The following is a 12056-nucleotide window of genomic DNA, read 5'->3' on the forward strand; positions in this document are numbered from 1 at the left end:
GATATCTGCCACTTCAGGCTGAACCCTCTACAGCAGCAGCCCGGAGGGGTCAGTGCTGCCGAACCTGAACAAACCCTGGCAGGCCCCAAACTGGACTCTCAACTAAACGTCCTCCAGACCCGACCATTGTCTCCTTGACCCATCTTTGCATATTAATGTCTTTGTTTGAGGTGCTGCAGTTATCAAGGGAAGGTCAGCACAGGTCTGAGACTGAGGTTGGCCAGCTAACCAGCAGAGAGCGCACACAACATTGTTTTTGTAGGTCCTGCACAAACATGGGCCATTAATTTATAAATGACTTGGTGGTGGATATTTTAACAGCTATTTAGAACCCAGAGGGAAATTTCCCACCAGGTTCTCTTCAGGGTCTGCTGGGTATTCTCTGCAGGGCACATCGGGGACCTACATGGAGACACAGCTGCAAAAAATCCCGAGCTCTTCTTTATTTCAGCTGATACAAAGTAGGCTTCTATTCCAGGGCGGGTGAGCAATGAGCTGCTATTTCTGAAGCAGAACGTTCCCGCCTGATTGTGGGAGTCAGCAGAATGACTAAACCTGCCAGCCCGGCCCCCAGGCTCTGGGCCAGGCTGCAGCGAGATGCTCACCCAGGCACAATTCAATCTTGGGGTGTCTCTGGCAGGAAGGGCTGAGTTCCTGGACTGGCTGAGTTCCATGCTTTGATCTCACAGTTTGGCACCAACAAATGGCTCCCCCCGCCCTCCAACAAAAACATGCAGACTCATCAATTTTCTGTTGCCTCAGCCTTCCACAAGGAGGATTCATCTGGCGGGTAATGCGAAGCCTCTTGCCTGGCATTGTTAGCGCCTTGGCCAGTGAGGAATGTGCCCCAGGGCCTGTCTGTGACTCCCTGGTAAGGCTGTTATGGTGCCAGAGGAGCTCACGCTGGGTAACAGGCTGGTGAGACCTAAGCATGGAGCTCAGCCAATCTGGCGCTGGTGCCCTGCTTCCTACCAAGCTGCCCTGAGGCTGGTGCTTGTGCTCCTGAGCATCACACACCCGATGTGCTGCCATGTATCCCCACAGCCCTCCTGGGCAGGTGAATGTGCCTGCAATGCCCTGTTCTTTCACTGACCTCGCTAGCACGCACGGGGCAACACTCCATGGTACTGACACGTCACACTACGGCAGATTTGCTCACCTCTGGGCTACAGCCAGCCCTGGTGTCCGTGGTTCCAGTTAAAGCAGAGCGTGTTTACATTCAGACTTGGGCAACGGCAGGGGGAGGGGGTAATGCAGCGACTCAGGGCCTTTCCTGGAGGTGGGGCACACTCAGCAGAAAGAGGGAAACCCCCGGGTCAGGCCACGGGCCTGCAGGCATGGAGCAGGCTCCACTTCCAGTATAGAAACCCTCCAGGAGCCCTAGCCAGGGCCTGGAGCTTGTCTTCGAGCAGTGTGGCAAGGAGGTGAGATGGGGCAGTGGGGCGTCCATGTGTATCTCCATGAGTGTTTCATGCTCTCCAGCCCCGCGCACGAGCCCTGCTGGTGTTCGCACTTGTGCAGAGCAGTCACCAGAGTTTCCGCCCGTGGCGGGACCGGACAGCCTGTGCTAGGTCTCCTCTGGCCTCCCGACTGCAGGAGCGGCTCAGGGAGCCCTGTCTTGCTTAATCTCCCTCATCCAACTCACCACTTGGGGCTGAGGAGACCCGACGGCCCTGCGGGGTCAGCCAGCATCCCCTGGTGCCGGGGCTTGGCATGGGGCAGGGGCGGCGGAGGCGGCTCTGGGACAGGCGCGCACCCACCTCGATCTCGCTGCCTTCCCGCAGGTTGAAGGTGAGGTCCTGGTGGATGTCGGCCATGAACTTGCTGGAGTACTCGGGGTACAGCTCCAGCACCTCCACCAGGCCACGCAGGGTGATGTACTGCAGGTCGCAGTAGGTCAGCGCCTTAACGTCCGCATTGGTTTTGATCACCTGGTCCTTGCTGGGCAGGTCAGCCCCGATCAGGTCCCCTTTGCCTGTGGGCGTCAGGAAGGGGCGTGAGCAGGACGAGGGGTTCCCTGGCCAGGCCCCGATATAGCCCACCCAGGCCTCAGAGGGTTCACGTGCCTCCTGGCAGGCCCATTGTAGGGATGGGAACCTGAGGCACAGAGCTGGTGGAAGGGCCTTCTAGCCAAGAATGGAACCCAGGAGTCCTGACTCCAGTCCCCTTCCTTAGCCTCTTCCCAGGGAGGAGACCCAGCTTCCGCTGCTCCGGCCCCGCTGGGGGCCCCAAAGACCTGCAATTCATCTCACAGCGGAGCTGGGCACCTTGCTGGCCAGGGAGCGCCCTTTTGGAGACACGACAAGCTGGACTGGCCCCAAGAGAAGCTTGTGTCTATGCTGGGGGTTGCCCCCAGCCCAGCAGTGATCTGGATCAGCCATAGGGTGTATCTGAGACCCTGAACCCGAGGGCGGGGCACTGTCTAGGCTCTCAGGGGAGAGCCCATCTCGACCCGGCCATGTGACCAGGGAACCAGGCCCTGCTCTCAGCCTGTCCCTCCGCCAAGTGGGGACGGGGGGAGATGGGCGCCTTGGAGAAACCGCCACTCACTGCCCGGCGAGGCCCCACACCTCAGAAACTTGCTGCTGGAGGAGGAGGAAATCCCCCAACACACCCAGGAAGCAGCAGGACAGGTGGACGGACAGACAGCCACAGGGCTTGACAGGCCAGCCACAGGCTCTGCCCCTGGCAGCTGCCCCCCGTCCCCAGGGAACCCTGCCTTGGCCGTTACTGGGGGGAGCCCCACTGGCCCCCCTTTGGCTGTCGGCCCTTCGCCAAGGCCTGGTGCCCCCTGCTTCCCGTGAGACCAGGGGAGGGGCTGGCGCACGCTGGGCACTCCCTTACCCAGGATGGCCAGCACCATGTTGTCCTTCAGGACCTCGAGGGAGCCGGAGCAGACAAAGTAGTGGGCGTGCAGGGCGTCGCCCTGGCGCAGCAGGTACTCGCCAGGGGCGCAGAAGGAGGTCTTGATGTGCAGGGAGAGGGCACGCAGGCAGCCCTGGCTGGCCGTCTCGAAGAGCGGCAGCTGCAGGATGTCTTTGTTGAGGTGCATGGCGATGTCGGCCCGCAGCTCGTCGGGGAAGTCGCGCAGCAGCTGCGGGGGCAGCGGGAGGGAGTCAGGGGCACTGGCGGGGTGCGGAGGTTCACCTGGCACCTGGCTCCCCAAGTCACTGGAGGGGAACAGCAGTGCACCCGCCCTCCTGCAGGAGATGCCAAGGCTGTTGGAGACATGGATGTACTGTCCCCTGCATGCTCACAGCCCTGCCCGCCTGGGCACCCCAGCGTTACCGTCCCGGCATCGGGCACTCAGCAGCAGCAATGGGACCTGGACTCCTTGGCTCCAGACACACAAGCCCCTGCTCCCGGCTCAGAGCTCTGACCCTCTGCAGATGCAGCGAGCACGCGCCCCAGTCAGAGAGCCAGCTCCCCTGGCTCCGTCCCTCCACGCTGTGTGTGCCGTGGGCAGCCCCAAGGGCAGAGATCCAGTGCCTGGCATGGGTGCGGGGGCACCTCCTACCTCGTTGGCGTCGATGCCGTTGTTCACCGACCAGGTGGTCTGGAAGTACTCCAGCATTCTCTGCTTGAGCTGCTGCGGGAGGCGGTGCACGCGGATGAAGTCCTTGAGATCCTTCATGCGGGTGTGGTAGAGGGAACGGCGGGAGTACATGCGCTGGATGATGGCCGTGACGTTGCCGAACACCACGGCGTGCATCAGGGCTGCAGAGAGAGCCCGGTGCTGTGTCAGCGCCACGGGAGCAGGGAGCCCGGACCCCAGGCTGCATCGGCCCAGGGCTGAGCCTCCTCTCTGCCAGGTGCCCTGCAGCGCTGGGAGAACCTACCCGCAAGGGGCCTTTTCTGCCAGCCCCGGCAGCTCAAGATCAGCTTGGGCACGGAGGGGTCATGTTCACCTCTAACACCCTCCCTTGGACATGGGGCTCCTGTTAACCTTCCCACTTCAGCAGCCAGACACTTGGGGAGTTGGCACGCTAGGGAGTATGTGATCTGCCATCCCCCACTCACCCCCAGGGCGTGCACCCTATTCCCCCCGCACTGGAAGTGCAGAGCGTGTCACCTTGCCCCGACCCTACCCGGGTCCCCCTCAGCACAGGGCGCATGTTCCCTTGCCAGTCCCTATGCAGTTCCCCCCCAGCACAGGGGGCATGTCCCCTTGTCAGTCCCTATGCAGTTCCCCCCAGCACAGGGTGCGTTTCCCCTTGTCAGGCCCTACCCTGCTCCCCCTCCTCCCAAGAACAGGGCACATGTCTCCCTGCCTGGCCCTTCCCGGCTCCCCCACAGCACAGGGCACATGTTCCTTTGCCTTGCCCCGCCTGGCTCCCCCCCAGCACAGGGCGCATGTCCCCTTGCCTGGCCCTTTCCGGCTCCTCCCCAGCACAGGGCGCATGTCCCCTTGCCTGGCCCCGCCCGGCTCACCCCCGCCCCCAGCACAGGGCAAATGTCCCCTTGCCAGGCCCCGCCCGGCTCCCCCCCAGCACAGGGCGCATTTCCCCTTGCCAGGCCCCGCCCGTCCCCCCTCCAGCACAGGGCGCATGCCCCCTTGCCTGGCTCCGCCCGGCTCACCCCCAATCAGCATGGTGCAGATGGAGAAGATCTTCTCCGCGTCGGTGTTGGCGCAGACGTTGCCAAAGCCCACGCTGGTGAGGCTGCTGAGGGTGAAGTAGAGGGAAGCAATGTAGGTGCTGCGGACGGATGGGCCCCCCATGGAGCTGTTGATGTAGGGCACCTCCAGCCTCTTGCCCAGCTCGTGGAGCCAGCCTGCCAAGCACAGCGAGGGGTTACAGTCAGCTGGCGCTCGGCGTGGGGGGCTGGTCCAGCGCCCTGGCAGCCAGCTCATGGGGGAGCCCAGAGCAGCCCCCTGCTGGGTATCGCTGCCCCTCGGCTCCAGCGTGGCACCCAGGAGCATTGGCCTGGCCAGGGTCAGTGCCACACACTGTCACCTCGACTTGCCCTGGGAGCGGGGCCAGCCTGGCTGGGTCATTCCTGTCTCACTCGGGCAAGCTAGTCCCAGAGCCTTCAGCTCCGCAGCCAGAGCCCGCTCTGTGGCCCCAGGCTTCGGCTCCCTCCCTCCGCATCACCAGGGCCGAGTGCTTGGGCGTGCCAGGCGCTAGAGCCCTCGCCACCGGCACAGGTGCTCAGGACTCGATCCCCTGACTAAGGCAGGGACGCGCAACGGGGTGGGGTCCGCGCAGCCTGGCATGGTGTCTGCCACGGCGAGGAGATGCGCTTTTGTGAGCCTCCGGCTCTGCCTGCCTGGCTGCCCTGTCACTCTGCCAGACCAGGGAGCTCCCACCCAACGGCTCTGAGAGCAAGAGTGGATGGGATCCCTGCTTGGCCAACAACTCCCCCAGGGCCCTCCCTTCCCCTGCCCATCCTGGCCTGCCCAATGCAGCCAGGGGCTTCTCTCACCACTGCCCCTGGGCCCCACGACTGCCAGGCAACCCCCCCTGCTCAGAGAGCTCTCCCTGCCTGCAGCGGGGAGGCCTGGCTCACCCCAGCGGCTGCAGGCGGCTGGACTCCCCCTGCAGAGGGGACAGGCTGCCCTCCGCCACCCATCCTGCCTTCCCAGGACTTGAGTCCTGTGCATGGAGCCAGCATGAGGCCTGGGGACGTCCCCCGTCTTGTGCTGGGCCTTTGCGCACATCCCTCAGGCAGCACAGAACAGTCTAGTGCCCAGCCCCGCTGGCCCTCGCCAGACCCGGCGTCCACCTCCAACATCACCTGCGACCGAACAGATCATTGGTGCAACCACTGTTCTATATTTGCAGCAGATATTGTACGAAGGTTGTCGTGTGAGGTGTCTGTGGAAAGGTTCTCGTTTGCTAGTTATGATGGTGCTGTCTGTATATGTGTACTATTGGTGTGGTTAAAGTTATGAGTATTGGCCAGGTACTTGTATCCCCTCAATGTGTTTTGATTCTAAGAAGCCTACGTAGTAAAGCATTTGGTCAGCTTCTTGAGAAAGGAATTTGCAAATTAAGTGCCCAATCAAGAAACACTTAACAGACAATGGACCTTGGAAGACTCCAATCCACATAAGGAGTCTACCTGAGGCCGTTCAAGATGGCATGTGAGCAATGGCTGCTGCCTGTAAAGAACATTCACGCATGGACATGTGACTTGCCCATGTGACGCCAGACTCCATTTTGCTGTAATTTTCCACAGTAAGAACAAAGAGGTTCTTACACCTGGAAAAAACCTATAAAAGGCTGATGCCTCATCTCCATCTTGTCTTCAATCCTGCTTCTGACCTCTGGAGGGACTTTGCTACGAACTGAAGCTCTGAACAAAGGACTGATGACTCATCCCAGCAGGGGATGTTCCAGAGACTTGATGTGAATCTGCAGTTTACTCCATCACTGCTACAAGCCTGAACTAAGAACTTTGCCATTACTGTATGTAACTGATTCCATTTAATCAGTTCTAGCTCTCATCTCTACCTTTTTTCCTTTATGAATAAACCTTTAGATTTTAGATTCTAAAGGACTGGCAACAGCGTGATTTGTGGGTAAGATCTGATTTGTATATTGACCTGGGTCTGGGGCTTGGTCCTTTGGGATCAGGAGAACCGTTTTTCTTTTACTGGGATGTTAGTTTTCATAACCATTCGTCCCCATAACGAGTGGCACTGGTGGTGATACTGGGAGACCGGAGTGTCTAAAGGAATTGCTTGTGTGACTTGTGGTTAGCCAGTGGGGTGAGACTGAAGACCTCTCTGGCTGGCTGGTTTGGTTTGCCTTAATAGTAAAGGAATCCAGCTTTGGGCTGTAACTGCCCTGCTTGAAGCAATTTGTCCTGAATTGGCACTCTCAGAACCATAGACTCATAAAATATCAGGGTTGGAAGGGACCTCAGGAGTCATCCCACCTCCTGCTCAAAGCAGTGTCCCACCAGAACCAGCATCGTTACAGCAGGCTCCTGCTGAGTGGCGGCAGTGGGAAGGATGCATTGCTCGTCAATAGCCACCCACCAGCCAAATCCATTCCTGGACCCTCAGCATGGCGCCCTGGGGGGTGGGTCAGCTTCAGTATCTGCTTTGTACAGGTGGGGAAACTGAGGCACAGGGCAAGGCAGTAACTTGCCTAGATCACACAAGCAGTCCATGGGAAAGGTAGAATAGAACCCAGGCATCCTGACTCCCAGCCCCACCTGCTCTAACCACTAGATCCCACTCCCCTCCCAGAGCTAGCAACAGAACCCAGGAGTCCTGTGCCCACCCACTTGGATCTGCCCGGCTCAGATCCATGCACCCCACCTGACTCACCGATGTCCCAGGTCAGAGGGTCGTTACTTTCCATCTCCTTCCGGCCGATGACGTACCAGATGCAGGCCAGCCAATGGGCGAGCAGGGCGAACATGGACATCAGCAGGGTGAGCACCATGGCGCTGTACTGGGAGTAGCGATCCAACTTCTGCAGCAGGCGCAGCAGCCTCAGCAGACGCACGGTCTTCAGCAGGTGCACCAGCGAGGTCTGGGTTGGCCGGGGGGAGAGAAGCAGAGGCAGTCGTCACTGACCGCGGGCACCAGGGCAGCCTCTGCCCAGGGCCGGATGGGAAACAGCACAAAGAACTAGTCCTGGGGAAATTCAGCCCAGCAGGGGGTTTTGCCCCGCCCCCAGTGCCCCACAGGCTTCAGCACCACTGCCCTCCCCTGACTGGCTGACGTCCCGCTGCAGCCCGAGGTCTCACACTGGGAAGGGGCTCGACACCACACGGGGGCTGCGTCCTCGGGCTCAGCAGCTTGTTGGCAGGATGCTCCCCTTGGTCCCGCGCTGCTGCTGGCTTGGATCCATTCCCACAGCACGCGGGGCCCGGGGAGGATCAGCCACAGCATCATGCAAGGCACAGGCCCTCCTCCTGTCCCGGGCTGACACCCCTGCTCCTGCAGGCTGATGCCTGGGGTGAATATAGAGCTCCTAATGCATCCGTCGCTCCTGCCCAGGGCCTCTGCGGAGGGGCTGGGGCCCGAGCCCTCCCTGCCCATCCCGAGCTGCTGTCTGTCTCTTGGCATTATCGGAACACCATGTGTTCACGTGGCCACACGTGTCTCTGTAATTTTACACACATCTCTGCAGGTGCAAACGAAGCTGGGTGTGCAGGAGAATGCATTTGCACGTGTCTCTCTCTCGGAGCACGGAGGCCTTGCTGTGCCTGTTTGCACGTGCATAGGTGTGTTTACATGCGTGTGTCCATGCACGCGCATGTCCAGCCCGCAAAGCCAGCACCAAGCAAGCAGAGATTTCACGCTGCGGACGGTCTGTGGCTCTCTCGGGTTCCACTGGGCTGGGTGGGTGGCTTCCCGCTGTCACTGTGATTGCTGCTCTCCCCTCACCCCGATGGCTCCTCCGGAGATTGGACAGAGGAGACCCCAGCCCCACTTCTCCCCCCCTCCCCCCGGGTTTGCACTCACCACGGTAACATTGAACGCGTAGAGGAGGTCGAAGGGCAGGGCTGCGATCAGGTCCACGAAGAACCAGGTGGCCACGTAGTGGATGCAGATAGACCGGGGGTCGTACACCACCTGCCCCGACTGGCTGACGTAGGTGGTGCGGAAGTTCAGGACGATGTCTGCAGAGAAGGGTCAACCCGGTCACTGCCCCGCACGGCCGCCAGCAGGAGCAGCCAGGACCCTGATCACAGCCGCCGGCCTTGGCCCCCACCGCACCCCGCGCTGCAGGGCCCTGCTCCCCAGGGCAGACGCCAGCCTGGAACCTGGGGGCTCAGACCCAGCCCAGAGCGGGGATGGGGGCGGGGATGTGGGAGAGCTGCAACAAGCACTCTGAGCACCCGCGGATACGCGCCCCTGGCAGAGCTGAGCTCTAGCCTCAAGGTCATCTCAGCTACTTGCAGTCCCACTGCCAGGCGCTGAGTGAACTCCCCTGTGCCAGGCCCACACAGGCTAGCCCGGCCCCGCGTCAGCCCTACCCAGGATGAAAAGCATCTCCACAGCGATGTCGCTGACGATGGTGCTGCGGGCGGCAGTCAGACTGTCCTCGGTGCCGGTGAAGCAGACGTTATAGGGGACGGTGACAGCCACGTAGAAGGTGGCTAGCAGGATGAGCCAGTCCCACAGGGCCTTGAAGACGCTGTAGTGCAGCAAGATGAAGGGGGATTTCTGCACCGAGGCCACTTTGTACTCGGGAAGGGACGGCTTGCTCCCAAACACGCTCTGCGGAAGGAAGACGGCACAGAGGCTGGCACTAGCTGGGATCCAGCCGAGGACCTGTGAAGCCAGCACGGGTGCCCTCTGCAGGGGGTGGGAGCAGACTCACGTCCAGTGGGGGTCAGGCACAGAGGGGAGGGGCGGGACAGTCCCCCATGGCTATTAGCACGATGCACAAGGCCCAGTACCAGGGTGAGGGGCCTGCAGCAGAGATTGCTACAAATAGCACCAGGCCTGTGCCCCGGAGAGCTGCTCTGACAAACGGGACAGGCATCCCTGGACAGGGACACAGAGACGCCCTGACACCCACCAACCTCCTCGCCCGTTCTGAGCCCAGCACAACCCCCCCACCCCTCAGGAGCGCCATCCTCCCCCGTCCCCACCCCACCCCACCCCCGACATGTAGTGCCATTTGCTTGGAGCAGCATCTGCTCAAGTCAGCCCCTGCTCCGAACCCTCTCTGGAGGCAGCCAGGTCTAGGGGTCCTGGCACGGGCTGGATCGGGTGGGAAATGGGGCAGGCCAGGGGAAGAGGGGGGGAAAGAAAATCAGCGTGCTGTCCCCCAGCCCTCCCTGAGCAACCCTACAATAACAAACCAGCGTGCTGGGACTCAGCCCTCCCCTAGCAACCCTACAACAACAAACCAGCGTGCTGGGACTCAGCCCTCCCGCAGCAACCCTACAATAACAAACCAGCGTGCTGGGACTCAGCCCTCCCCCAGCAACCCTACAACAACAAACCAGCGTGCTGGGACTCAGCCCTCCCCCAGCAACCCTACAATAACAAACCAGCGTGCTGGGACTCAGCCCTCCCCCAGCAACCCTACAATAACAAACCAGCGTGCTGGGACTCAGCCCTCCCGCAGCAACCCTACAATAACAAACCAGCGTGCTGGGACTCAGCCCTCCCCCAGCAACCCTACAACAACAAACCAGCGTGCTGGGACTCAGCCCTCCCCCAGCAACCCTACAACAACAAACCAGCGTGCTGGGACTCAGCCCTCCCCCAGCAACCCTACAATAACAAACCAGCGTGCTGGGACTCAGCCCTCCCCCAGCAACCCTACAATAACAAACCAGCGTGCTGGGACTCAGCCCTCCCCCAGCAACCCTACAATAACAAACCAGCGTGCTGGGACTCAGCCCTCCCCCAGCAACCCTACAATAACAAACCAGCGTGCTGGGACTCAGCCCTCCCCCAGCAACCCTACAATAACAAACCAGCGTGCTGGCACCCGAGCAGCCCTCCTGAGACGAGCGAGCAGAGGAAGGCCCGGCTGGCTGGGGATTGGGTTGGGGCTGCTCACTCAGAGCAGCGAGCGGAGGAGGAACGGGACGGGCGATTGCTGAGAGGCCCCACCAGGACTCCGTGCAGGAATCAGTGCTCCCATTGCCCAACGCTGCAGGGGGACCCAGGCCCAGACGCTGCCATGCAGGGCTGGCACGTCTGCGAGCTGCAGCTACGTACGGTGACCCTGGCAGCGGCATTATGATGTGCCAGGTGCAGAACACCCATTTACAGCCTCTAAATTCATTTCACACTAATGCTATTAACAATAATCCACCTGTGCCGCCTGCTGTTGCCCAAAACAGTTAAAGGTGCAAATTTCCATGGCTCTGGCAGTCAAGGGCGTGGCCAGCGCTGCTGTCCACTTGCACAACGCCTGGCTAACAGCTCTACCTACCGTGGGGCAGCTAATCCAGCCCCCGATGAGGCTACGGCCCTGGGAACAGGGCTGCGCTCTGGTGCCTCTCTCGCCTCCCCGTCCCAGGAGCTAATGCACAAAGCACCAGAGAATAACGCTGGGTAAATGCCTCCCTCTGCCTGGCAGCAGCTGGCCCGCAGGGCTTGGGGGGCTCCTTGGGTAGGGGGTCCCTGCAGCTCCTGGGCCGTCACTGCCCCCTGCCCCCGGACACCCACAGGGGGACTGTGGACAGGTAGCGGGAAGCAGAACCTAGCTCACTGCAGTCACGCGGGTGCCCAAGGAGCCCAGCACAGAGACAGGGACGGTGCCCTGCTGGAGGCACAGACTGGGGTGGTTCGAAGCCGGACGGAGGCCATGGGCACAGGAGGTGGGTTCTTACGCTGTTGATCTTCATCTCGCCCCGCTCCTTGCCAGTGAACTGGCGGGTGAGCTGGTGCAGCACCGTCCGGCCCTGCCTGCGTGCCGCCCGCAGGTGGGAGCTCCCTGCCTTCTTGTTCTGGTGCTTCTCTGAAAGAGGTGGAAAGCGGCTCAGGCAGTGCTCAGAGCTGGGGCAGGGGGCAGGCGCCGGCTGTGCTGGGACTGGGCCCCGTCTCAGCTGCCCCCCTGCATGCCCCTAGGAAGGCCCCCTCCCCCTTCTCATTCACACTCCTCACCACCTGAGCAAGCGAAGACTATCCAGGGAGCATCTGGGCTGGTGGGTCCCTCGGGAAAGGGCCCGGCCTTCGGGGGCCAGTGCCATGGGGACCCAGCCTGGCCCCGAGCAGATGCCACCAGGACCACACTGGCTTGTCCCCTCCCCCATTCTGCTTCAGGCCCCAACTCCACCCCCTGGCATTCTCCCCCCAGCCCCACTTGCTTCCTGCCCCCGGCCAGGGCGCACCATCTCGCCTGTCGCTCGGGTGGCTCTTGCCCCGGCTCTCCGTGATGTCCTTGAAGGAGACGAGGAAGAGAACCACCTCCCCCTTCTCGTTCTTGATGGGCACAATGTCCAGCAGGCACCAGAAGGCGGCTCCTGGGGGGAGGAGGGGAAGGAGCTGAGCCGGGAAACACCCCCAAGGCCAGTGCCCCCCACCACCGCCGGGTAGGGCTAGTCAGCACCGCTCCCGTTACGAGACCAGGTTGGCACGGAAGCCCCCCAACCCCACAGCCAGCATGGACCCAACTCTGCACCTT

The 12056-nt window shown here is 61.5% G+C and overlaps 1 protein-coding gene across 2 annotated transcripts in view; it reads right to left on the reverse strand.

The window, feature by feature from the left end:
- The window catches only part of KCNH4 (potassium voltage-gated channel subfamily H member 4), a 57908-nt gene that overhangs the window by 35642 nt on the left and 10210 nt on the right, over positions 1-12056 (reverse strand). For both annotated transcript variants that reach the window (XM_050934563.1, XM_050934564.1), the window contains exons 3-11: positions 11764-11895; positions 11263-11390; positions 8941-9184; positions 8426-8583; positions 7280-7487; positions 4579-4773; positions 3518-3717; positions 2845-3094; positions 1761-1975 (exon numbers count right to left, since the gene is read on the reverse strand). In XM_050934563.1, coding sequence (XP_050790520.1) covers positions 1761-1975; positions 2845-3094; positions 3518-3717; positions 4579-4773; positions 7280-7487; positions 8426-8583; positions 8941-9184; positions 11263-11390; positions 11764-11895 — 1730 coding nt within the window. The remainder of the gene's footprint in view (positions 1-1760; positions 1976-2844; positions 3095-3517; positions 3718-4578; positions 4774-7279; positions 7488-8425; positions 8584-8940; positions 9185-11262; positions 11391-11763; positions 11896-12056) is intronic.

This window comes from Gopherus flavomarginatus, chromosome 25 (assembly GCF_025201925.1).
Source record: "Gopherus flavomarginatus isolate rGopFla2 chromosome 25, rGopFla2.mat.asm, whole genome shotgun sequence".
Classification (NCBI taxonomy): Eukaryota; Metazoa; Chordata; order Testudines; family Testudinidae; genus Gopherus; species Gopherus flavomarginatus.